Consider the following 27,600-nt stretch of genomic DNA (forward strand, 5'->3'; position numbering starts at 1 on the left):
CGTCACCATGTTCTTAACGATCGGACTTTAGTGTGATCTTGTGTACGCACGCAGTTTCAGCGGAACTCCTTCGGAAAAAACCTTCAGAGTTTATTCCGACCGGAAAACCGGTTGTGTACGCGGCATAAGGCCTCTTGCACATGATACTCCTGTTTGAGCATCTACTTTTTCAGCTGTATTTACTATTTTCAGGTGGGTTGTTTCTTATATAGATCTATATTTTTTTCTGACAAATGCACAGCACCTGTGTGCATAGGCCCATTACAATTAATGGGATGCGTTTTAACTCAGTAAAAAAAAGAAAAACTGGTCTGAGCTTTTTCAAGCTGCAGTGTACAAGAGGCCTAATGATTCCCATTATGCCAAGATTGTATGTAAACATGGCACCATACTGAAGTATAAAACTTTTATTAACCCGTTTCCTTTTGAAGATTACTTTTAATAACTAAGCAAAAGGTCAAGTAAGGCAAAGCTGCAAATAATTGGCCTCCCTATGTGTTAATCATCTCCGTTTTTAGTTAACAGTCCATATATCCTAATGGGGCTCTTTTCATACAGGCTTCCCGATCCAGTCTGCCTGTCAGTTTTTCAGGTGGACATGATCGGAGCCTCATTCACCCCTATGGAGCGCCGGATGTCAGCTGTGAGATGTCCGCTGACACCTGCTGCTATCTGATCCGGTCCTGTCCGTGAAATCCAAACATCTCCCCATAGAGGCGACAGTGAGCGGAGACGGGCCTGTCATCCGCCTGCTCAGTGGGGGTGAGCGGATCGATTCCCCCCCCCCCCCCCCCCGCTAAGCAAGCAGAGTCTGCCTGGTGGATAAGCCCGTGTGTAAGGACCCTTTTGCTGCTCTGACACCTCCTCCTCCCTGGGAAGTTTTTTAAAGCATTTTATAATATGAAATTGTCTTTAGTGACCCACAGGGACATTTGACAGTACAGCTTTATTTAAAAGGACTGACTTCTGCCAGTCCCCAGTTCTGCGTTTGGGAAGCTTTCAATGTTCTGTTTTTTTACTTTTAACCTTCTTCATGAAAGCAAAGGGGTTTGCGTGGGGGAAAAAAAAAAACCTGCTGTGATAATGCCTCAATCAGTCCACACAGCTGACAACAATCATGTTTTTGCTATGATCGCCAGTTCCATCCAGTGGTTATATAGCAGTATTTTCCTGAAGGAGGTATTTAGGAAAATGGTGCATTATGCCTGCTTGATAGGGCTAATGATCAAAGAAAAAAAAGCAAACTATAGAGACCCCCATAGTTTTTTGATATACTGTATGGTGGTTCATCAGGCCAACCTTAAAGCTGGCTTCCACTGCTTCCGAGGTGTTTGTTTTGTTTTTTGGGACATTTAAAAAGGAATTCGTGTTTAAATCGTTTACTCACCGGTTTTTGTTCTCTGCCCATTGCTATTTGCCAATAAAAGATTGATTTAAAAAAAAAAATCTACACAGTTTCCATTTTGCCTGTGGGCATGTGAAGCCCACAGGCATTCTCTTCCAGGCTTCTATGACGTAAATCAATGGGCGTGCTAGCTCCGATTTCGCGCAGTAAGGGAATTTTGGCGTATCGGAGCGCCGTCAACAGCTTCGGTTGCTATCACAACGGGCGGTGACGTCAGAAGTCCACAGATGGCAACTGAGATAAAAATGGTTTCGTAATCCCGCGATAACTCATGGCTGGCCAACGCACAGACTCCTGGGATCAATAAGAAAAGATCCCAGGAGACAGTGAGAGTTGCGGAAATGACAGGTTAGCCGCAGAAGCCACGCCCATATCCGCAAGACTCACATTCCAGAAGCAGAGAGAGAAAAAAAGAAAAGTGACCTTTTTTTGTTTGTTTAAAATGTAAGTTTTAGACATATAAAATCTAACGGGTGGAGCTCCGCTTTAAATCATCTTTTGGATTGTAGTGTCATAAAACAATTGGCCTAAATCCTTAATCCTTATGTATGAAGCAGCCTGTTTGTTTTACAAATAGAGCATAAACTAAAGTATTACAGTCGCAAGTGTCATTGGAATGTTACAATTTAAATATTTGTCTGCAATAATGGTGACTTTGTACTGGGTGTACACTTTACAGCGTATCCAGGAACTACCAATCTTTAGTGTAAACATTGCCTAGCGTTTGTCATTTGTATTATTTAGCATATGGAATGCCAGTAATGTATGAGACTTTACCCATATAACAATGACTGCTGGCATGAAGGAGAACATGTATTGTTAAGCCCCATTGAACACCAAAATGCATTGCGGGAAACCTGCGTTTCCTGCACCATGTTCAAAACGCTCTGCAGAGGCTGTTAATGACACTACAAATGCAGTTTGTTTGCCTGCACAGGATCGCATTCAGTTGCAGTAAGTTTCTGATATTCATGCATTACTTTTTGGTGCAGTGTGATTTGAGCCCATTCAAAATTGAATGGGCTCAAATCACACTTCGCTGAACAGCAGTACGTTCCTGTGTGATTCCTAATGTGAGCTGGCCATTAAACTGCAAGCAAGCTAGGAAAATGTATGGTTCACTGGGGAAGCAAATTAATATTTTGTCCACGTAATCTGATTAAAAGCTGTTTAAAGCAACCCTGTTGCGTCGTTATAACTAAAGGTTTATATATACAGCCAGCTACCTCCCTGCTAACTGAACCACTAAATACACTTTTCTCTGGCAGGCAGCAAGTGAGAACTTTGCTCTCCATCACTTTGGGGGTTTGTGTGTATGTGTGTGTGTGTGTGTGTGTGTCTGTCAGATAATGTGTCCCGACTGCCCCCACTTTGGAACCACAATGGTCAGCTGGAATTGCTATGCAAAACACCTAGAGGTTTCTGATAGCAGTGACACCCAGAGCTCATGTAGACTGCTTGATTTCACTTGCAGCCTGCTAGAAAGGTAAGTATTCTGCTTCTGTCGGGGGAGCAGCTGGCCGGATGTCTGTATTAAAAAAAAATTATATAGAGAGATCTCTATCATCTCGCCTCTCCGCCCCCTCCACAGCTCAGAGCTCATGATGAGCAGAGACAAAACAAATGCACGAATGTTCCATGACCCAAGTTGAGCTTATTTCATTATACCCTCGGCCAGCCATGCTCCTGGATGGACCCATTTCAGGCTGTGGTTAAGCTTTCCCAGCTGTCCTTTAGATCTCTGCATTTACAGTTGTGGTTTTCTTACTTCGTACCAGGCTTACACTAGGTTCACACCTATGTTTTTGTGTGCCACGTTTGCGTGGACATGGCAGCTCATTGTTTCTGCAAAAAAGATGCATACGCCCTTTAAAAAAAAAATAAATAAAAAAAAAAAAAAACGCGACCACTGGGAAATCACGTGGTCTTTTTGGACTATGGAATGACCTTGCGGGTCCCATACACGCACTGTGACTTTTACATGCTTGGGGGTGCCATTTAGCATGAATGGCAGCCCTCTGCATTTTCTTAGAGAAGTAAGTTTTTGGTGTGGGAAACATTGCGATGCCCGCAGCCACACCTAGAAGTGTGAACCTAGCCTTATTGGTTTTAATTATCACTTCTAGGCTTGCAACTGCTAACCTCCCTGAGCCTGTGTGTTTATGCCCCTGATGTCGAGTGATCCTTGAAACATGTCGGGCAGCTTTTATAATAAAGCTGGTACACCAAGGCCTATGAGGGTTATATATGTGGTTTCTCTAGTTGTCTTTCCAGGACAGCACGAGAGGGGCTCCACCTCCAGAGGCAGGAGAAACAGAGGGTTAAATCCATAAAGGGTGGCTATCATCCCTCTTTCCCAGTCTTTTTTGTATTTGGAGGAGGCTGGCTAGAGCTAGGCTAAAGAGCCTTGCAAGTCCGGTCAGCGGCTAGTGTGGGCGTTTGGCGGAGGTACACACCCTTTGTCTTTTTGTGTGTAAACGTCCTGACAGCAGCATGTCCTCTTGTTTCTTGCCTCCCTTCTCTTCTCTCCATTTCTTGTTTTCGGGCTTAGCTCAAAGAACCAGAGAGGTCATGGAGGAAGAAGAGGTGCCCGTCTTGCATAAATAAATTCAGAGGTGGTATACAAGGAAGCAACAGGGGCACGTAAGGATTTGATTTCAAGCGTGCGGAAAGAAATGAAGGCTATGAAATTTATGCTATCGAACCTTCAAACCCCTAAGCAACCAGCCAAAGTACCCCTCGCTTAACCCCCAGTGGAGGGTGATGAAATGGGGGGGGGGAATCTGATTCTTTGGAGGCACTCATGAACAGCTCTTTATGTTTGGAGCCTTTTGACGTCTCCTTTGTCCCCCACACTACGCAATCCCTGCGCAGTACAGGGCGTACGCTATCTGATGGGGGACAGTTCTCGACAGGACATCGGCAATGGCAGCTCGTAATCTGGAAGTCTGGTTAGACCAGCTTCAGGCCCACCTGGAAAGAGGGACCTCACGGAAAGGAATCCTGGCTTCCCTACCTATGCTGCAGAAGGCGGCTGGTTTTATGGCAGACACTTCTCTTGGCTAAAACGCAGCTCTAGTAAATTCTTGTCGGGCCCTATGGTTAAAATCTTGGTCCGGGTACCAGGCCTCAAAAGTAGGGCTTTGCAGCATCCCATTTGAGGGTGACCTTTTTTGTTCGGACAGGATCTAGTGAAAGAGTCCGAACTCCGGATAAAAAAAAGCTTTTCTGATTAACCACTTAAGGTGTGGTGTTTACAAGTTGAAAACTTGTAGTAAAGTTAGCCTAATTTCTTTTTTTTTTTTTTTTTTTTTTTTTTATTGAGAAAGATCATGTTACGCTGAGTAAATTTGATACCCAACATGTCGCGCTTCAAAATTGCGCCCGCTCATGGAATGACAAACTTTTACCCTTAAATCTCCATAGGCGATTTTTAAATTCTACAGGCTGCATGTTTTGCGTTACAGTGGAGATCTAGGACCAGAATTATTGCTCTCGCCATACAGATCGCGGCGATACCTCACACGTGGGGTTTGAACACAGTTTTCATATGCGGGCGCTACTCATGTATGTGTTCCCTTCTGCACACGAGCTCAGAATTATTATTTTTTTTCTTTTACTTTTTTACTTTTATACTGTTTTAAAAAATAAAAATAAAAATTGTGTCACTTTTATTCCTATTTCAAGGAACATAAACATCCCTTGTAATAGAAAAAAAGCATGACAGGACCTCTTAAATATGAGATCTGGGGTCAAAAAGACCTCAGATCGCATATTTACACTAAAATGCAATAAAAAACGTTGACGTAGCTTCCGCCCTGCAGTGTCATGGAGACTGGTGGGGGCCCATCTTTCAACTCGTCTCCATACACAGCCACCGAGAGGACTGGATCGCCTCCTCCACTGCCGACGGCTCCGGTAAGCTGAGGAGCACACTGGATCGCGGCGGGAGGGTGCCCTCTCCTGGCGCTAAGTGATCTTGCGGTGAATCCATCACAGAGACCACTTTTATCTTGCACCGGACCTTTCATTTTTTGCCCCCTCCGCGCTCCAATTACAAGGGGACCTGTGGGTGGCCATTTCGTTTCTTGAAGAGCTGGGGTGGTTGATAAACAGAAAAATCGAACCTGGCACAGGCTTTGAGTGTTTAGAGTTTACTAAGAACCCTATCTCGCAGAGGAGAAAGTAAAAAAAAAAAAAGAGAGGCAAGAGCAGACTTTTTTTTTTTTTTTTTTTTTTCAGAGCAATCTGGTGGTATCCATCCGTTCAGCCATATTTGGGTCTAGGGCTCCTGGCAGCAACAATCCCTGCAATACTGTGGGCAAGAGCCCATTTCAGGTGCCACCAGGCCAATACCCTGTGCACCTGGGACAGGACACAGGAATCGCTGGACGGGACCTTCCACCTATCTCCGAAGACCAAGAAGTCTCTGGTGGAGGGACAAGGGAAACTTTGTGCAGGGCCTACAGTGGTCTCTTCCAGTGTCCATCCATATTGCCGCGAATGGCAGTGCCTGTGCCCTGGGGGTTAAGAGTAGCCCAAGGATGTTGGAAAAGGACTCGGTCCCAAAGTTCAGCCAACTGGAGGGAGTTACTGGCAATCTAGGATGCGCTGAGGGCTTTTGCCAAAGAGCTAAAGTGTCACCACGTACAAGTCCTCTTGGACAGTGTGGTGGCAGTCTCTTCTATAAACAAACGGGGGGACACAATGTCTGTCCTTAATCGAGATTGCGAGTGCCATTTTTTTTCTTGGGCAGAGATGAACCTGGGGTCAATATCTGCAGTCCACCTAGAGGGAGTGGACAATCTGGCAGACTTTGAGTCGACACCAAGTGTGTAAAGCAGAATGGTCACTTAAGAGAAGTCTTCCAGTTGGTGGCAGAAAAATGGGGCCTTCCGGAGGTGGATCTGTTCACCAACAAGTCAAATTCCAAAGTTCCAATATACTTTTTGTTGGAAAGAGAAGTGGGGGGCCAAGGGGATAGACGCCTTGGCCCAAAAGTGGGCGATTCACCTATGCTATGCCTTTCTCCCCATTCAAACTTATTCCCCTGGTCCTGAGAAAGTTTGTTCAAGAACGCATCACAATGATTCCAGTGGGTCCTGTATTGGCCGAAGAGGCCTTCATTTTCCACACTGTTATGCCTGGCAGGAGAGCCTCCCCTCATGCTGCCAAGAGGGAGGATTTGATGTCTCAGGGTCCAGTCCTGTTGCCAAAAATACAGAGCTTGAAATTGTCAGCTTGTTGTCTGAGGAGAGCCTCCTGAAGTCTAAGGGGCGGACAGGGTGGTGAATACAATTCTTTCCAGTAGAAAGTTACCCAAGCAATTTATGTTGAATTTTGGAAAGTTTTCTGTTTTTGGTTGGTTTGGTTTATTCCAGCCGTCTTGACGTTTTTACAAGACTGCTTGTACAAGGACTGGCCATTAGTACATTGAAAGTACAGGTATCTGCCTTGTCGTGTGTTTTTTATTTTTTTGGAGCAATCCCTGTCATTAGACCCGCTAGTCAGCAGGCTCTTTAACCACTTCCCTACTGGCGCACGCTGATGTACGTTGGCAGAATGGCACGGGCAGGAAAATGGGCATACCTGTACGTCCCTTTAAATTTGCCGCCCTGTCATCGGCACGCTCGCGTGCCGGTCGGGACCCCCGTGAGTCCGGTCGCGGGTCCCGTGGACTCGATCGCCACGAGCATACCCGCGATCGTCTCACGGGGCGGCTGAACTAGGAGATGCCATTGTAAACAGCATCTCCCAGTTCTGCCTAGCAACAAGTGACGCTGATCTCTGCTCCATGTGATTGGAGCAGAGATCAGTGTTCACTAAAAGAAAGCCCAGCCTCCAACAGTTAGTAACACGCCCCTAGGAACACTTAACCCCTACACTGCCACTCACTGGTTAACCCCTTCACTGCCTGTGTCATTTACACAGGAATCACTGCATTTGTATAGCAGTGATTGCTGTATAAATGACAATGGTCCCCAAAAATGTCCGCTGTGTCCGCCATAATGTTGCAGTCACAATAAAATCGCCACCATTACTAGTAAAAAAAAACAAAAAATTATCAATAAAAAAAACTATCCCCTATTTTGTAAACGCTATAACTTTTGCGCAAACCGAAAATGTAGAATACTTTTCGGCCTAAACTGAGGGGAAAAAAATGTGGTGTTTTTTGTTGGTTTTTTTATATATATTTTTGGGGGATATTTATTATAACAAAGTAAAAAAAAAAATTTTTTTTTTTTCAAAATTGTCGCTCTATTTTTGTTTATAGCGCAAAAAATAAAAACCGCAGGGGTGATCAAATACCACCAAAAGAAATATTTGTGGGTGAAAAAAAGACGTCAATTTTGTTTGCCGAATCGCAAAAAGTGGTCTGGTCTTAAGCCAGCAAAATAGTCCGGGGCTAAAGTGGTTAGGGGGTTAGCCAGGATTGGACCCATTCTATTCTGCATTATCCCAAAGTGGGATTTGTTGATAGTATTGCAAGGTTGGATAAAACGTTTGCAAGAGGAAGAACTGTCAAAGTGGGCCACTTTTAAAGCTGTCTTTTTAGTGCCAATCTCCACAGCCAGGCGTATTAGCGAGCTGCAGGCACTTTCCATTAAAGAGCCTTTTCTGCAAACCTTTGAGGGCAGACTCCAACCAATCCAAAAGAAGCAAAATTCCACCAACTGGACGTGAGGGCCTGTGTCTTACGTTATTTGGACTTGTCCAAAGGCATTAGGAAATCGAATGCTTTGTTCATTTTGCATTCTGGTAAAACAAAATTGGGTTTCCAAGCTTTAAAGAGCACATTCGCCCGGTGGATCAAACACGCTATTGTTGCTATTGCTTACAAGAGTTTGAAAAAGGAATGCCTTTTTTTTTCCCCGATGGCTCACTCAACACGGGCGCTGTCTGCTTCTTGGGCGGGGTGAGCTGGGGTGACACCAGAGCAAATTTGCAGAGCGCGATATGTTCAAGCTACTTGACATTCATGAAGCATTATAGACTGGACCTGATCTCGGCGCAAGACCAAGCGTTTGGAAGAGAGGTCATTCAGGCAGTAATTCGCGCCCCCCCCCCCCCCCCAAATCTGGTAAGTTCTCATTGAGCCTCTCTAGTGCTGTACTGGACAGACAACTAGAGAAAACCAGTTGAACTTACCGGTAACTGTTTCTTGGAGTCGTAAAGGACAGCAAGGATTCCCAGAAACAGTTATCGGTAAATCTAACTCTGGTTTTTGTTCATGTATGGCAGTGGTTCTCAATTCCTATCCTCAGGACCCACTAACAGGTCAGATTTTAAGTATTACCCCAGGAAGATGCAGACTAGAATACTGCAATCACTGAGTGGCAAATGATATCACCTGTGATGTATTTCAGTTATCTTGCAAACCTGACGTGTTCGTGGGTCCTGAGGACAGGCGTTGCAAACCACTGATCTATGATCTAAGCCTAAAGTGTGTGTTTGGGTGTTTTTTTTTTTTTTTTGTTTTTTGAGGTATGATTTTTTTTTTTTTTTTGTCATAAAGATGTAATTGGTTTTTATATGTAAATATATATTTTTATTTTTGGTGCCGGGAAAGTCCTATACACCCAAGATACAATTTGCTGCAACTTACGAGAGAGAATAACAAAATAGACTAACATCGGAGAGAAATCTTGTCTAGGACAGCGACATGACCGTCTACAAGTGCTCAGATGATTTCATGCTTTACATTTGTATTGCAGGCCACATGACTGATTTGCTGTACACTGAGAAGGACCTGGTGACGTCACTAAAAGATTATATAAAGGCAGAAGAGCTCAAACTGCAACAGGTTAAAAAGTGAGTTTAATGACTGAAAATATTACTGTGCTCTCCTTTTTAGGGATCTCCTTGCAGGACATTCCAGTGCATGTAACTTTATCATTTTATTTTATTTTTTTAATGTGGGGGGTCTCCATTGTTTTTATATGCGGTATAATTGTAATATCCTTGTTTACCATTGAAAGATATTATTATTTTATTCTTTGGGAGAAAAAGTGTTTTGGACAGTTTAATTGCTCTTCACCGGATGGCTTTAAGGAATGCCATTGCTTCTGGGTATTTGTGCCAGGTGTTGGGTGTGACTAGAAGCAACTAGGCCAGTTCTCACAAATCTGATTTCCACCCAACCATTAATTATTTCTGTTTTAAAGGTAATCAACTATACCTTCCCAGCCCTTGGTTGTCATATTTGCATTAAGCTCGCATTTTGGTCGATTCAGCAAGAAATTTGCGCAATGGGTCAGCACCACCTCGCCTGACAAACTTCAACTGAAAAAAATCAGATGTAATCAATGTAGATGAAACCAAATACAGGGACATTTTAGAGGGAAAACGTGGGTCCAGTCTATAAGAGACCCAAAACTTGGGCAGCAGTTCACCTTTAGGTAGTACAGCAGCCACAAACTCTTAACTAAAGTTACCCAAAGTATATAATGGGTATTTAATTCACTAGAGAATCTGTGTGAAGCTTGAAAATTGCTGTTCATCAGCAGGCTTATCCACCTGAGCCAGCTAAACAATTTTACCCAAGAAGAACAGGAAACCTTTTCAGGGTCCTGTTGTGCAATTCTGGCCCACAAAAACATACCACTGTAACGGCAGCTAAATACCCGCTCTAACAAGGGTATAAATCCTGTGTATCGATTTTATATCCCAAATGAATTACATTTTATTTTTTTTTTGAATTTGTGTGCATGTCATTAGCACAGAGTGATATTAAATTTAAAGATGTAATTGGCACAAAAGGAATGGTTTTCTTAACCACTACAATACAGGGCACTTTCACCCCCTTCCTTCCCAGCCCAATTTTCAGCTTTCAGCGCTCTCGCTCTTTCAGTGACAATTGCGTGGTCATGCTACACTGTACCCAAATGAAATTGTTATCATTTTTTTCGCACAAATAGAGCTTTATTTTGGTGTTATTTATTCACGACTCCGTTTTTTTTTTTTTGCGATATAAGCGCAAAAATAGCGGAAATTTGGAAAAAAAACTATATTTTCTTTTTTCTATTTGAAAAGAAATCCAATAAAATCAAATTTTGTCATAAATTTAAGCCAAAATGTATTCTGCTACATGTTTTTGGTAAAAAAAATTCCGTTAAGTGTATAATAATTGGTTTGTGTGATCACGGACATATGTACGCAAATGATCATGTACATATGTGTGCAGGTGATCACGTACATATGTGTGCAGGTGATCACGTACATATGTGTGCAGATAATCATTGGGACATGTGATTTTAGTGGGACATATGTGGGGGACATGTTTTTATTATTAGGGACATGTGTTTTTATTATTTGGGGACATGTATGTTTTGGGGACATGTGTGTTTTGGGGACATATGTGGGGACTGTGTTTGTACTGTGTGGTGTGTTGTGTGTGTACACTACACTGATGATCAGTGAGTAAAAAGCTGTAAAAAGCAGCCCATACTCACTGATCATCAGCCGGCTGCAGCGATCTGCTCTCTTCTCCTCAGCGGTGACTTCCGTGTGAGGAGAGGAGAGCCGATTGCCTAGCAACCGGCTGTTTGTTTACATCACATGACGGCCGTGATTGGACACGGCCGTCATGTGATCAGGAGGGCCAATCACAGAGCCCTCCTGCCGATCTGAGATGTGCCGTGTCCGGGTGACACGAGCACATCGGGATCGCGCCGCTGCGCGGGCGCGCGCGATCCCGCTGCTCCTGAATGACGTTCCCAAACGTCCTATCAGGAGCAGGCGGCTCCCACCCGGCCGTATATACGCATTGGCCGGGTGGGAAGTGGTTAACATCGGGACAAAGACTGTCCCTTTCAAATAAAAAAACAAACTCAATTTTAAACGAATTTAAGTACTATATTTTATTTATTTCCTTTTTTTTTTTTTTTAATGGTGCTTTACAGAAGAGATGTGGCTGATTGGCGTTCCATTGGATGTTTTTTTGCATAGTTTCTGGATACTGTAAAAGCCTCCTGGCATACCCAGTGGCATCACACCAATGATCTTTTAGCTTTCTGTAAAGACAGCATTCTGACCTCATACTGTAAGGGATGCTTTCTTCTCTTGGACTGCCAAAGTGTCATTTTTTCCCACTCACGCTCAATGGAGCCGGTTCACACACATCTGGGGCAGCTGTGGAGTGAATTGCACAGGAGTCCTGCGCGTCTTCTGATCCGTTTCAGGTCTGAATTCAGGCAAATGTTCGGACCGAAATCAGACCTGAAACTGAACAGGGACGCACCGGACTCCTGCTGTCAGCTGCTCTGTATGGCAGTGTGAACCCAGCCTTAACCCTAAAATGTGACATCAGAAAAAATAACTCAATTTGCAGGAAAAAAACAAAAAACAAAACCACAACCTTTTTTGAAGTAGAACTACTGCAAGTGTGGTCAGTTTTACTAGACGTTTAGATTATGGAAAGATGTGCGCTTACAGTAGATTTCTGTTGTTACAAATTCTCTTCCACCATTTATCAAACCACAGATACAAAACGGTTTCCTCCAGACAAATGCAGCATATCCATAAACAAATCTAAACAAAGCCACTGCTCCGATTCTGCAGAGAAGGCTTTAGTCCAGGCCACTGCTCTTCCCTTCAGAAGGAGTGTTGGACATAACGCTGTTAAGGCCCCTTTCTCACTTCTGTGACTTAGGACTGCAAAGTCGCATGACAAGTCATACCCCATGATTTCCAATGAGTACTGTTCATTACTGTGGTGTTTCAAAGTAGTCCCTGCACTACTTTTTTCGGTCTTTGATGTAACCTGAGATCCATAGACCTGAAGCTTACACAGGCATTGATTCAAGTCGTGTGAAAGTCGCATGTCTTTCAGGTTGCGCAAGTGTGAAATGGGATGAAGTCTGCTAGGATTCTGTATGAAATCCTCTTGTCCTCTCACCAGCTAATTTTTTTATTTGTTCTTTAAAGATGCCATATGTCATATTTGTATGATTATACAATATATTAGACCCAGTTTTCACTGAGACATGTTAAACTGGTAAAGATCTCACTGACATGTGGCCATCTTGTACTGCTAAGGCCAGCAAGCCCTGCTAATCGCAAGGCACTGAGAGTAAACCATACATGGTGGATCAAGGTGTGTGTGTGTGTGTGTGTGTGTGTGTGTGTGTGTGTGTTTGTGTGTGTGTGTGTGTGTTTGTTTGTTTGTTTGTTCCTCCACCCAAGCAAACCAGGTCAGAGTATACTGATTGGCAGCAGCCACTGATTGGATGGAGCATGTGGGAACGTTTTTTCTCAGAGGTTGAACAAACAATTGATTACTTGTGGTGTGTGGGTTTTTTTTTTTTTTTTTTTTTTTTGTGCATAGCAGGATGAACTTGGAGCCAAATGTCTGATGGTACTAATAAAAACTGTACTTTGAAGTAAATCTGACCAATACAAAGACTCCTGGAAAGTATGACACCATTTTGGCTTAGGCCAAAAACCAGGTAGCAATTGCAGAACTGAAGAGAAAAAAAAAACGGTATAAAACAAGTAAATATAACTTCCCTTTCTATCTGTTTATAAAGGCTAGCTGCGTAAGGATTAAAATAGCTCATGTTACTTTGGAGAATAACGTTCTGCTTTAACGTGGAGTTCCACTCATTTTTGTGTTTATTAAAAGTCAGTAGCTACAAAAAGTGTGGCTGCTGACTTTTTTAATAAAAAGCTCACTCGTCTGTCCCAGGATCCAGCAACGTGGCTGCCCGAACCCTCAGTTCTCTCCCTCTCCTCCTCTCCCTGGCACCGGCATTGTGTGGGCACACAGCTATGACAGCTTACAGCTTCACAGCTGGGTGCGTGCTGCCCCTCCTCAATGGTCGGGGCAGTCTTCTGGGACCTATGACGTGTCCCAGAAGATTGCAGGGAGGGAGAGGAGAACTTCTGCTCGGATTGCCCAGACAGCCCGAGCGGAAGTGGGAGCGGGTACCTGTTAACTAGGTACCCACCCCCAAAAAGACATGCCAAATGTGGCATAGGAGGAATGCTTAAAGCTGAACTTCTGCTTTAAGTAGATGCCGTATTTTTGGCGATGTTTTGGTTTTACTTCTAATTTCTCTTACAAATGTGTTCTAAAGTGAATTTGCTTTTACAGATGGGCAGAGAAATTTGATATGCTATCAGAGACTGCAATAAATGATCCAGAGGGCTTCCTGGGCCACCCAGTCAATGCATTCAAGTTAATGAAGAGGCTCAATACAGAGTGGCAGGAACTTGAGAATCTGGTGCTGAAAGACATGTCTGACGGTAAAGGCTTTATTGTTTGTATGTATGGGTAACAACTGGGGACACTAAAGTAATGGCACGAGATGCTGTGCATTGCAGTTTCTTCAAATTCTTTAATATTTATAATTTTTTTTAGCCTTTTCACTGCTTGAGATTCCACATTAGCAGGCTAACTGTGTACAACCTTTTGTTTCACCTTAAGCAGACATTTAAAGCTTGTGAGCCTGACAAGAGGCTGACTGCTGTGGGATTACTTAACACTTATGCTGGTGTGTATTTTCCACACACTAATGCAAATCCCTGTAATTACAGTTTTATAGCAGCCAGTTTTGTTTTGTGTTGATTGGCCCTTTATGGAAGGATTAATTAAGGTTGCATGTGAATACATTAGTATTTGTAATTGCCACATATGTGCCTCCATCCCTATTTCATGTAAAAAAGCAAGGGTAGGTGGGACTTTAAATGAGGTTGTAGACATTGTGGAGGTATGTTGAAAAAGTATAAATTTATTGAGATATATTATTATATATACACAATGTTAGAGACCCCATTCACAGTAGGTATATACATATACAGTAGGTGATCCACCCACACATCTGAGTACTTGTGTGGAGTGGACAAAAAATACATAAGTATCTGGCAACTCTAGAACAATTGCATGAATTCATAAAGGTGCATATAAAATATAAGCAGCACTAGCAACAGAATGAGAATATAGAGGACATTAGTACCATATTTAGTAGATGAATAAATTCAGAATTGATAAGTCTGTTACAGACATGTAACGGCATCATATATATATATATATATATATATATATATATATATAGGCCCAACGCGTTTCGTGTAAAAACACTCTTCAGGGGCGGATGCTCGAAAATATATTATAAATATGGAGTATAATAGGATAGTTAGTTTAGTTGTGAAAAACATCAGGAAAAGGCAAATTGGCCCATCCTGAGTACTTACATAAGGTCCAATGGGATGAGATGCGACGACCACAAGGTCAAGGCCCCACCAGCTGTAACTCCTTGAAAAAGAATGACGGAGAGAAGAAAAAAAAACAGACCACTAGACCAGACAAACAACCAAGACCGAATAGTGAAATACAAGTAGAAAGGTGAAAGTGACGAAGCAATGTGTAAAGTGGTCTTGTAAAGCAAACATATGTGGCAGAAGATGTTGTGTGGCGTCTTCAAATGAGGAGCAGCAAGACCGTGTCGGGGGGGGGATATACACATATAGGCCCTGCACACGCGTATGCTGGCGCGACGTGAACTGGGAAGGGCTCCACCAGGGGCTGTAAGACCGCCCACAGCAGACGCCCATAATTCCCAGCCACGGCAGCTACGATGGAAATCTCATACCAAGAATGGCATCGCACGCGGGGCAGGAATGCGTGGCGCCGATGCGCTGTGGGTCTCCACCCACCACCCCACACAACTCCCTGCCCCAAACAGGCCAGGGGGGAAGTGGGCGGCATGCACAGCGCATCGTATCTCCTGGGCAAAAACAGGAAAGGGGGTCCGCGGGCAGCAGAGGACGCATGTCAACCTTAAAAAGTGACTGGTACTGCGCAATAGTGCTGCTTAATTTCATGGACACATTGCAATTGTGTCCAGAGTGTGCAAGAACGGACATGGTGCATTATCACCCCAGACTTGCTGACCTTAGTATTTGTAATTGGTACATTCTTTTGTTTTTATTGGACTAATATAGCTTTCTGATCATTTTATTTTAGGATTCATCTCTAATTTGACCATCCAGCGCCAGTCTTTCCCCAATGATGAGGACCAGACAGGTGCAGCCAAGGCTTTGATTCGTCTTCAGGACACATATAACTTGGACACAGATACTCTCTCCAAGGGAAACTTGCCAGGTATTGTAATGTATGTTGGTTAAATGTTTGTTTTTAAAGCCCAACTGAATACAGAGGGATACTTCCCTTAATGCATGGTTCTACAGTTTTTAACTGTGTGTGTGTGTGTGTATATATATATATATATATATATATATATATATATATATTATAATATAATATAATTTTATTATTACACACACAATTTATATTTACCATAGCAGCGCTACTATCATGGTTATGACCAACTTTCATACGGTATTCACATATGAGAAAAGATGTATAACAGAGGGTGAAAGAGCCCTTTCACACCGAGCCGCAGGGGGCGTCAGCGGTAAAGCGGCACTATTTTTAGCAAATTCAACGGAATTAGTTGAAGTGTACCTCACACCAGAGATCATCAAACCATGCGTCACACTTCCCCTAGGGGTGCACACGCACCAGAGTTAAAAACATCAAACATTTGAATATTTTTAAATGATCGATTATCCTCCTTTCTGGATAGTGTCAGCGCTGTAAATCACATCCACCATGTAATTGTAAGTCTTAAGCATACACACTATCAGATTTTCCGCAAATTTTTTTTTTTTTTGTTTCTTTCAGATTTACCAAGACCATATAATATGAGGTCAAACCTTAGGAGTTTCAATTTGTATGCAATCAGGCAGGCCCTTGCACTACATGGTTTTGGTAAATCTGAAGACAAAAATCAGCAGAAAATCTGAAGGTGTGTATGGGGCTTTATAATTACACAGAGACCATTTGCAGCACTGACACTATCCAGGAAGGGGGGTGATTGTGAACCCCTAAGGGGGGTGAGATGCACGGTTTGAGGATCTCTGGTGTGAGGTGCACTTCAACAAATTCCACATTTAGACCCCTTTCACACTGGGGCGGTTTTCAGGTGCTACATCGCTAAAAATGGCACCTGAAAAGCACCCTAAAACAGCCGCTGCTGTGTCTCCAATGTGAAAGCCCCAAGGGCTTTCACACTGGAGCGGTGCACTAGTAAAAAATGTCCTGCTAGTAGCATCTTTAGAGCGGTGTATACACTGCTCCTGCCAATTGATGAGGCAGCGAGGCTATACCACCGGCAAGGCGCTGCTGCAGCCGCGCTTTGCGGTGGCTTTGACCCTTTCTCAGCCGCTAGCAGGGGGTAAAACCGCAGACGTGGCTCGGGTAAAATCGCCGCTTTACCGCCGACGCTGCTAGCTGTGAAAGGGCCCTTATACCACCACCTGTGTCTTTTGGACTGGCTAACACCCTCTGTTATACATCTTTTCTCATATGTGAATACTGTATGAAAGCTGGTCTTAACCATTAATGACAGTAGCGCTGCTATGGTGTGTGTGTGTGTGTGTGTATGTATGTATGTATGTATATAGGTACCTATTGAGATGCCTGTGGACATTTACTATTTTACATACATACATCAACTTACACTTTCCTAAATTTTCAAGGCCACTGCTTAGTCCTGTTTGAAATTATCTAAACAGGAGTAAAAGAGCAGTTTTGTTAAGCATATTTCATGAGTTGCATATATTTTCAAGCACAGAATAAAAACTTCAATGAGATTTTAAAAATGATTCATCAGCATTAGAGAACACTTTCAGCTACCTCCCAGTTAATGGTGTTACCTTGTGTTAATTTCTTTTAATTATCTGACAAACCCAATTTAACTGGCAGCCTAACATTCCAGTTTTCACTGACTTTGCAAGATGATGAGCTGTTCTAAAGTGACTGAAACCCTCCGGCAGCAGGTTGTCCAGATGAAGGCCAAAGGGATGACCCTTTCAGCCATAGTAAAGAAGATTGTTGTTCCAAATTTGTGATTTCTAGAATATTGCATCTTTACAATGTTACAAACTGATTAAAGTCCCCCAAGAAGGCTGGTCGCCCATGAAAGACAAATGCAAGCGAGGACAGGATAATGCAGAGAATCTCAATGGGCAGTCAGTTCAACACTGCAGCTGGGATTGCTTGCCAGTTCAGCGCTGAGCAGAGTAAGGCTCTGTCTCATCATGCGCTGTCTCACGGTTTTAAGAGAATTTTGACTGACAGCCAACTCTGCAGTGACCAAACCTCTCATTAGCAGAAAGGAATCAAAAGGCTTAACTAACCTTTGCTGAGGAGCATGTTGTGTGGACAGGAGAACTGGTCCAAAGTTCACTTTAGTGATGAAAGCAAGTTGTGGGAAACATTATGTTCATCGTCAAACTGGGAAGAGGCTGAACCCAAAGTGTGTAAAGAAGTCGGTGAAGGGGGAAGTGGTTTGGTTTGGGGGATGTTTTCTGCAGCAGGAGTTGGGCCTCTTATAGCTACATGGTAGAGTGAATGCAAATGTTTATCATTATTCTTTGACAACATGCAGTTCCTTCCCTCCGTTCATCACCCAATCAGCCAGCAATTTTCATGCATGACAATGCCCCCGTCACACAGCAAAATGGGTAAAGCAGTTCCTTGAAGCTGAATACATTGTAATCATGAAATGTCCAGCCCAGAATCCTGATCTAAACCCAATAGAAAAACTTAAATCCTTGGCGACAGTTATGGCCAAGTAATCCACTACAGTAGGGGTGCCCAACCAGTGGCCCGCAGAGCCCTCTGATGTGGCCCTCGACCTTCTGCTCTGGGATGGTGGGTTGGAAAGCCCAGATTGCAGGTTGTCTACCCACCATGCCAGAGCATCAGTGTTGTGAATGAAGCCAGCGGTAATGGAAGCAAACAGCTTTGGAGCAGAGCTGCATAAGCCAATGCTTCCTGTATAACACTGGCTCCTGTCATAGGTGGAGTGATACCAAATGCACTCTGCCTGGGACAGCAAAATCCCTTATTACTAAAAATCACAGCGTATATATGGACATATCTGTTCTGGGATGCTTTTAAACTGACTCGCAGGTGTAGCGCAGTGTACCTGCAGCTTACCTGAACTGAGCCATAGGCTTCTCATCTTACCTGTGGGTTTGGTGCACTTTCAGAAAGAAATTCTGTGGCAAAGTACAGCTAACCTGCAGGAAAACCACAGGTGCAGGGAGACCACAGACCATCAGTGTAAAAGTAGCCTTAGGCCCCTTTAACATGATCTGTCTGACCCAATCGGACCCTCCATTCACCTCTATGGAGCGGCAGATGTAAACAGACCTTTGTCCGTTTACACCTGCCTCCTTCCAATATAATCTGCTAAGAAAATGGAAAGTGGATCTGTCCCCTTCCATTTGATCAAATGAGAGGGCCCATAGAGTAGAGAGGGCTGTGTCTGTCTGCTTTGCATATGCAGAGTGGACGCAGAACTGTCATCTGCTCATTGTGGCCTGCGACTGGTTACTAAGTTGCTTAAGTGGCCCTCGCTCTTCAAAAGCTTGGGCACCCCTGCACTACAGTCACCGAACTGTGGAAGAGACTGGAAGAGTGGAACAAAATTGCACCAGAGCCGTGTGAGAGACTAGTGATGTCCCGTGGCTGCAAATGTGCTGCAGTCATTAGTGCCCCCCCCCCCCCCCCCACACTTGTAATTGGTTGTAACCTTCAGATATTTTAGTTGTACGCTTTCTTGATGCTAGTCAGTGCTGTTCTCTAGTTTTGCTCATTGTGTTTTCTACAAAATAAAGGTTTTGTTTTTTGAAGTGCATTGGTTATTTTTAAAAACACTGTTCTGTTAGGATGGTATAGCCAAAGTAAAATTTCCATCAAATGTTGAGCAATGAAGATTGCATTGTTTCTGAAAAAAATCAAGTGTTCATAAATTCTCATAATTTTGTGTGTGTGTGTGTGTGTGTATGATTTTACTTAACCGCTTCGCGCCCGCCCTATAGCCGAAATACGGCTGCAGAGCGGACGCTAACTGCGTGGAGGCAGTTCCTGAACGGCCTCCTGTTTACTTCCACAATGCGCGCTCTCCCGAGAGCGCGCATCAGGGAAGTTCTGTGCTGGCTGTGTCCCTCGGACATAGCCAGTCACAGATCGCTGTAAACGGCCAATCACAGCGGCCGTTTACAGCGCGATCGGCGTGTCCAATGGTAGATGATCTCATATGTAAACATATAAGATCATCTCTCAGCGCCGCTCTCCCTCCTCACACAGACAGCGTGCGAGAAGGGAGAGATCAACGGCTGCAGCAGCCGTAAGTTTAAAAAAGGAAAAAAAGCGTCATCTTCCGCCAGTGCCATCTGTCATCAGTGCCACCTGTCAGTGTCACGTGCCATCTGTTGTCAGTGCCATCTGTCATCGGTGCCATCTGTCATTGGTGCCACGTATTGGTGCCACGTGTCATCGGTGCCATCTGTCATCAGTGCCACTTATCAGTGCCATCTGTCATCAGTGCCACGTGTCATTGTCCTAGTGCTCCAGGGCCTTCAAAAGTGTAATAGGTAGTCGACAAGTTAGATGTGTAATTTATGTTCCTAGAACACATGATGGCGCTCCCTGCATGTTGGGCCTCTCTATGTGGTCAGGCTGTGAAAAAGTCCCACACATGGGACTTTTTCACAGCCTGACCACATAGAGAGGCCCAACATGCAGGGAGCGCCATCATGTGTTCTAGGAACATAAATTACACATCTAACTTGTCGACTACCTATTACACTTTTGAAGGCCCTGGAGCACTAGGACAATGACACTACTCCCCCTGTAATACTCAGGGGGAGTAGCATAATTTTTTGGGGGATGTCATTTGTGGTATACACGTGCCACGTGAGAGAAATAACATATTACAATGACAATTTTGTGGGAAAAAATAAAAAAATCTTAATTTTGCAAAAAAAAATGACAACCTCAAAAATCTCACCATGCCTCTTACTAAATACCTTGGAATGTCTACTTTCCAAAAAGGGGTCATTTGGGGGCTATTTGTACTTTCCTGACTTGTTCGGGTCGCAAGAAGTGCGATAGGCCACCAGTACTTCAGATGTGATCAATTTTGTGAGATTCGCGCCACAGCTTGTAGACTCTCTAACTTTCTCAAAGACCAAATAATATCCACTAATTTGGATTATTTTTACCAAAGATATGTAGCAGTATAAATTGTGGCCAAAATTTATGACGAAAAATTAATAATTTGCATAATTTTGTCACAGAAACAAAGAAATATGCGTTTTTTTTTCAAAATTTTCCGTCTTTTTTTTCATTTATAGCGCAAAAAATAAAAACCCCAGAGGTGATCAAATACCACCAAAAGAAAGCTCTATTTGTGGGGGGAAAAAAAGGACAAAAAATTAATTTGGGTACAGTGTTGCATGACTGAGTAATTGTCATTCAAAGTGTGAGAGCACCGAAAGCTGATAATTGGTCTGGGCAGGAAGGGTGTTTAAGTGCCCAGTAAGCAAGTGGTTAATGTTAGCTGTAAGGAACAAACGCATACGGGAAAGATAAAATAAAAAACTTCTAAGAGCACAAATTTTCCAACGATGAGGGCTGCTCTCCTAGACTTAGACTGGGAGGGAATATTGGCATCAATGGACACAGAACAGAAATGGGAATTCTTCAAACTGTATGTGAACTCACTGCAAAGTATATTACCATGGTCAAGAAGTTTAAAAGGCTAATGCCCTGTACATACGATCAGAAATTCCGACCGTGTGTATGCTCCATCAGACTTGCTGGTGGAATTCCCGCCGGCAAACGATTGAGAGCAGGTTCTCAATTTTTTTGGTCGGAAAAAGTTCTGATGGGAAATTACGATCGTCTGTACCGACACACTAAATTCCTATGCATGCTCGGAAACAATTTGACGCATGCTCTGAAGCATTGAACTTCATTTTCTCGGCTCATCATAGTTTTGTACGTCACCGCGTTCTTGACGGTCGAAAGTTCATAGAACTTTTGTGTGGCCATGTGTATGCAATCCAAGCTTGAGCAGATTTTCCATTGGAAAAAACTTGGATGGTTTTTCCCAAAAGAATCCGCTCGTGTATACGGGGCATTAAAATAAAACCTATGTGGCTCATGGGCAAAGTTAAAATGGCTATGCAGTTTGAAAGATGCCAGGAGAGACCAAAGTGAACCTATACACCAGATGAGCACTTTAACTTCTGTCCTGTGAGTGTTATGTTATTTGCTATTAAATCTTTTACACTAATACTACTCCGGTAGCATGTCCTGGTGTGTGTGTGTGTGTGTGTGTGTGTGTGTGTGTGTGTGTGTGTGTGTGTGTGTGTGTGTGTGTGTGTGTGTGTGTGTGTGTGTGTGTGTGTTTTTTTTTTTTATTTTATTTTTTTTTTTAAACATGGACTTTTTACTCTAGTGCATTGCCTATGGACTATATTTCTGGCTTTAAATGTGCCTTATTATGCATGGATACTCTGTCTTTTGCGTCTGTAATCACTGTGAATCTTGGACAGAGGGGTGGCGGTGGACGTGGTATGCTTGCTTTTGAAAAAGCATTTGACACAGTTCCCCACACACGACTATTGTGTAAGGTAAAGACTACAGGCTTGGAAAGATCAATTAGTAAATTTATCGAAAAACTGGCTAAAAAAACAAATTCAGAGTAGTGGTTAATGAGGCTTAAGCTGAATGGTCTAAGGTTATCAGTGGTGTAAGCCAAGGTTCAGTGTTGGGACCCTTACTTTTTAACATTTTTTTTTTTATATATAAAAAAAATATATATTTAGGGTCTGGGATTAAAAGTAAAAATTCTTTGCGGATGACACCAAGCCATGCAGTGGAATAACGTCCTTACAGGATGTTTCCAATTTACAAGCCGACCTCAATGCTCTGTCTAATTGGGGAAATTAAGTGCCAAATGAGGTTTTAATGTTGATAAATGTAAAGTTATACACTAAGAATATGCATGCATCATACATATTAGGGGGGAGTACAACTGGGGTGAATCCATAGTGGAGAAGGATCTGGGGGTTTTGGTAGATCATAAGCTCAATAGCATGCAATGCAAGCTGCAGTTTCCAAAGCGAGCAAAACTCTTTCTTAGGAGAGGTGTGGACTCCAGAGAGATATAATTTTGCCCCTGTACAAATCATTAGTAAGGCCTCATCTGGAATATACAGTTCAGTGTTGGGCACCAGTTCTCAAAGGATATTAGAGAACTAGAGAGAGTGCAGAGAAGGGCAACCAAACTGATAAAAAGCATGGATGAGCTCAGCTATGAGGAAAGATTAAAGGAACTGAATTTCCTCCTGAAGAGGAGATTAACCGCTTCCCACCGATCGCACGCACATATGCGGCCTCTGCTTTAGGGTGTTATACCAGGATGATGCCTGCAGCTGCATGCATTATCCTGATAATGTGTTTGTTTTTTGTGACAATGTAAAATTTAAAATAATTTTTTTTTTTTTTTTTTTTTAAGCGCCCCCCTTCCCCCCCGTTTCCACAAGCTTGCACAGCAAAGAAAACACACACCTAAGTTGTACCTGTATATGTAAACTTTGTTCAAATCACACATGTGAAGTATCGCTGCAATTTGTCAGAGTGAGCAATAATTCTAGCACTAGACCTCATCTGTTATTCTAACCTGGTAACCCTTATTTATTAGTGGGAATGCTTTAGCAGTCCTACTATTTTTTTTATTTATTAATCCTCTTGTTATTATTATTCCGTACGTTTTTGGCTCAACTTTTAAAATGTTCAGCTGACGATGGAATTTCAACTTTTTTTTTCTACTATTTATACTTTTTAAAATATTAAGCTTTTTAACCCTTTTTTTTTTTTTTTTTTTTTAACATTGTCAATGAGAGCATGCTTAAAATCCTTAATCTTCTTCTGCTACCAAAAGTTTCAGCTCCTTCATTTCACCTACGGACGCCAAACAAACTTTAAAATGTTCACAAAATATTCCGCTATCTGGCTATATCTTTTCAGTTTGATATCTTTTACAGTTTTTGTGAAAAAGCTGTTTAAGTTTAGTGATCTTTTCAGCAAATTTTCATAAAATTTAGAGCATCCAGGCTTTTGTTGTCTGTTTTTGTTTCCATGGTTACGAAAGCTTCTTATACACAGTGATGGGCAGTGGGGCAGTTTTGATGGGGGCAATATGATGGGGCAGTTTTGCTGCTATTCAACATTCCCATGCATTTTCTCCAGGAAATGCATTTTCTAAAATTTCATATATATATGTGTGATTTTATATAATTTTTTTTTTTTAAAGCTCTGCCTATGGAGATTTTTAAGTACCGTAGTTTAGCGCCATTCCACGAGTGTGCACAATTTCAAAGCTGGCATGTTTTATCTATTTACTCCATTGGTAAAGTTGAACCAGTCTTCCTCTGGATCAATTGTGGGTGAAGGATTGTGTACATGGGATTGTATGATTGTGGTGTTTGTTTATTTTCTGGATGAATTTGTGTCTTTTGAACCTGACTGTGTGTGAATATATATTAAAATAATTTATTAATGTTATAATAGATACTGCATTTTACACTTGTAAGCAACATTTTTTCTGAATGAAAGCTACTCCTTCAGTGTTTACTATTTTGAAAAGCTGTGATTCACATGGTACAGATGAGCTCTGATTGGTCAGTTATCACATGGTACAGACCAGTCAAAGCCCATCACAATGAAAGGCATGTAACAAAGCCTTTCATTGTGTACAACCGTCATGCGATTTGCTGTGGTTGGCGACAGCGATCACATGGTACCGGCAGCTGGCTGGTACAGTCATCGATCGTGTCTGGTGGACATGACAAGTGACCGATCACGCTGAAGCATGGCCCAATTCTGGGAGGACGTCATACGACAAAACAGCAATGCACCCACCCAGCCTATTGTAAAATGATGGTGTTAAAGTTTGGTATTTTTTTTTACATATCTTCAATTTATGTAGGAGAGATGGTAGCAAAGTAATTGGGTTTGTGACATAAAATACAACATCGTCCGCAAAGCGGGACTGTTTGATGGGAACTGTGAGCCCTTATACCCGTGATGTCAGGTTTTAGCATGCACACTGTAAGGGTTCAAGGGTAAGGACAAAAATCTACGGTGACAGAGGACAGCCCTGTCATGTGACATGACGGATTGTGAAGAGAGGTGAGTCTAGTATTGACGTGTACTGTAGCTGATGTTGTAAATTAACACACCTGTATCCAAGAGCACATGGAGTAGGGAGCCCCATCTGTAAGAGGACGGCCAATCCATCCTGTCAAAGGTCTTTTTGGTGTCTGTTGACAGGAGGAATCGAGGGATAGATGTGCTCCTTGCTCTAGGCATGTGTACGGATTGTATTGTCCCTTGTCTCTGTAATTCCCTTTTTTAAATCAGCATTCAGACTGGATAAGGGAAGGGCAAGCACTACAGGTCACATCTGATTACAAGAAACATGCTGACAGGAGGAGACAGAGTGAGCATAACCTGCTACTGCCATTGTAATGTTGCAGCTTTAACTAATGGAGACTATTTATAATTATTCCTCACCTGCCTCTTTAGACAGGACGTTCCTATGCGCCCAAATGACATGTCAAGCACACAGCTCCATTGCTTGTTAGCTTAGCAGCATACATATGTAATGTTTTGGCTAAATTTCTGGTGTGTTCTTACGTTGCCTGCCTAATAGAATCCCTTGAGTGCCACAGCTGGGGAAATGTATAGCTTTCACGCCAACACTTGCATGCCCTCTGCTGTATCTGGTTCTTGTTGCACAGTGTTTTCATGAGCACCGATGCTGCTTGTTAAAGAGGAAGTAAACCCTTGCTAAAAAAAAATTCTTCTCCCTCCCATGCAAAGTGAAGACATGATGTCTTTACTTTGTGAAACTTACCTGCACACGAAGCCTGCGCCATACCCGCTGCAGGCCGCATCCATCTTCGCCCCTTTTCCTTCTGGGGGCCACGGACTCCGACTCTGTGCTTGGCTGGAGCCCTGTGATGTTCCTGCCAGCCATGGCACTCCCTACTGAAGAAACGGCACGTGTGCCTGTTTCTTCAGAGTGCATGTACCAATGACCTCATTGGTGCAGTATACAGTAAATATATCCTAAACGGCGCACGTTTGGGAGATATTTACAGTTTTACAACCTCTTTAAATAAAAGAAAATGTATTGCAAATGCACATGTACCTTTTTAAAAACGGTGCATAAATCACATTATGATGTGTCATTTTATCAAATCTCATTTCAAGGTGGTAACTGAGTGCCGAGAAAAGTTTATAACTATTCGTGGACTGTGGGTCTAAATACAACAAATGGCCTATAAAATAAAACTGAAGAATGTTTTGCAATATATATGTTCATCTGTGTCCGTTTAAACTAAAAAGCATAAAGCCACGTTTGCAAATGTAGGTTGTTGAGATGATCCCTCTGGAGCGTGCTATTTGGTGGATATTTTCTCAAAGACCAAGGATGCTATCCCTGTTGTAGGCCCAGGTTGTTATAGAACAGTGATGGCAAACCCTGGCACCCCAGATGTTTTGGGACTACATTTCCCATAATGCTCATCCACTCTGCAGTGTAGTTGAGCATCATGGGAAATGTAGTTCCAAAACATCTGGGGTGCCAAGGTTCGCCATCACTGTTATAGAAGATTCATATTGAAAGTATTAAGTCTGACGTGTAACATTTGTTTATAGATAACTGACTAGCTGAAACAACTAATCGATTTATGAAATTAATCGATTAATATTTTCATAATCATTCATTAATCGGCCAGACACAAAATGGGGTTAAAGTTAATGAGTCTGTTGATATTTACCAGATTGACCCTTTAATAGTATATGTGTCCTCTAATAGTATATACAGTATATCTCTCATAGTATATACATTATATCTCTCCTCTAATAGTATATACAGTATATAGGCTATAATATATACAGTACATCTCTTCTAATAGTATATACAGTACATCTCTTCTGTCATTCTCAGAGTGGATTAGATATTTTGCTCCCTAACCATATAGTTGGTTATTTATATTTACCACTGAATATAGAGATATTTAAGAATAAATTGCCTTTTTTTAAACTTTACATATTAAGTAAATTAGACACCACACCTTTTTTTTTTTTTTTTTTTTTTTTAAGGTGATTAAGCGAAACAATAATCAGCCAACTAATCGATTATGAAAATAATCCTTAGTTGCAGCCCTAGACTAGTTATGTTAGTGTCACCTGGAAAGAAAAGAAAATTGGTCATAGGGTGCAGGTGAGTTTGATTGTATTCATACACCTTCATTAATGGATGAATTGTTTTTGATTCTCTTGTGGTTCATAGGTGTAAAGTGCAAAGCAACGCTGACTGTTGAGGACTGCTTTGAACTGGGAAAGGTTGCTTACACAGAAGCTGACTACTACCATACAGAGCTGTGGATGGAGCAAGCCCTGCGTCAGCTGGATGCTGGAGAGCTATCCTCCGTTGAGAAAGTCATAGTACTAGACTACCTTAGCTATGCAGTGTATCAGCAAGGAGATTTGAAAAAAGCTCTGAGGCTAACTAAAAGACTGTTGGAACTTGGTAAGTGTGTGTGTGTGGTGTTTGTGTTTTTACCATTGAATAGATTTTATTTTTTCATGTTCTGTAAGCAATGCTTAAAATGGTTCTAAAAGAAAAGCATTCTATGCATTAAGGTAAAAAAAAACAAAAAAAAAAACACCTGGGTGCAGTTCGCTCCCCCTTATACTTACCTGAGCCCCATCTTGATCCAGCGATGTGCATGAGAGCAGTTCTCTCCTGGGTGTCTCTCTCCTCATTGGCTCATACAGCAGCGGGAGCCATTGGCTCATTGGCTGTGATTGACAGCCGCAGGCGGCAATGAGGAGAGAGTGGGGAGCGGGGCCGAGCCACTGTTTGTGTGTGTTTAAATGGACAATGTCCATTTACATAACCACGGCTCAGGAGCGAGCCTGCTCGAGTGCCCTCATAGCAGGAGGCTTTCTATTGGGGCACGAGACGAGGGGGGAGCCAGGACCACTGGCGGGTCAACCAAAGGGAAGAGGGTTGGGTCTGCTTTGTGCAAAACTCTGCACAGAGCAGGTAAATATAACGTGTGTGTGTGTGTGTGTGTGTGTGTGTGTGTGTGTGTGTGTGTGTAAAGCTAAACTCCCAGAATGTAAAATGTACACACGTTTTAATGCAGTCCCATTTACAGCAGTGCTGAGACTGGGAGAGGGAAGCAAACCAGTCCGTTGTAGTCATGTGCTGACATGTTGATGGAATAGGAGACAGACTCCATTAGTTTGC

General features: G+C 42.6%; 2 protein-coding genes across 5 annotated transcripts in view; one reads left to right on the forward strand and one right to left on the reverse strand.

Moving 5' to 3' along the window:
* NUDT13 (nudix hydrolase 13) overlaps nt 1-17,724 on the reverse strand; it is a 150,409-nt gene extending 132,685 nt beyond the window's left edge. Inside the window, exon 1 of the mRNA XM_077454402.1 lies at nt 17,609-17,724. The gene's annotated coding sequence lies outside the window, so the exon portion shown is untranslated. The remainder of the gene's footprint in view (nt 1-17,608) is intronic.
* P4HA1 (prolyl 4-hydroxylase subunit alpha 1) overlaps nt 1-27,600 on the forward strand; it is a 90,744-nt gene that overhangs the window by 26,902 nt on the left and 36,242 nt on the right. For all 4 annotated transcript variants that reach the window (XM_077454397.1, XM_077454398.1, XM_077454400.1 and 1 more), the window contains exons 3-6: nt 9,121-9,217; nt 13,500-13,651; nt 15,372-15,509; nt 26,635-26,874. In XM_077454397.1, coding sequence (XP_077310523.1) covers nt 9,121-9,217; nt 13,500-13,651; nt 15,372-15,509; nt 26,635-26,874 — 627 coding nt within the window. The remainder of the gene's footprint in view (nt 1-9,120; nt 9,218-13,499; nt 13,652-15,371; nt 15,510-26,634; nt 26,875-27,600) is intronic.

The sequence above is a fragment of the Lithobates pipiens genome, unplaced genomic scaffold (genome assembly GCF_037356315.1).
Source record: "Lithobates pipiens isolate NorthernLeopardFrog02 unplaced genomic scaffold, aLitPip1_a1.2 Scaffold_25, whole genome shotgun sequence".
Classification (NCBI taxonomy): Eukaryota; Metazoa; Chordata; class Amphibia; order Anura; family Ranidae; genus Lithobates; species Lithobates pipiens.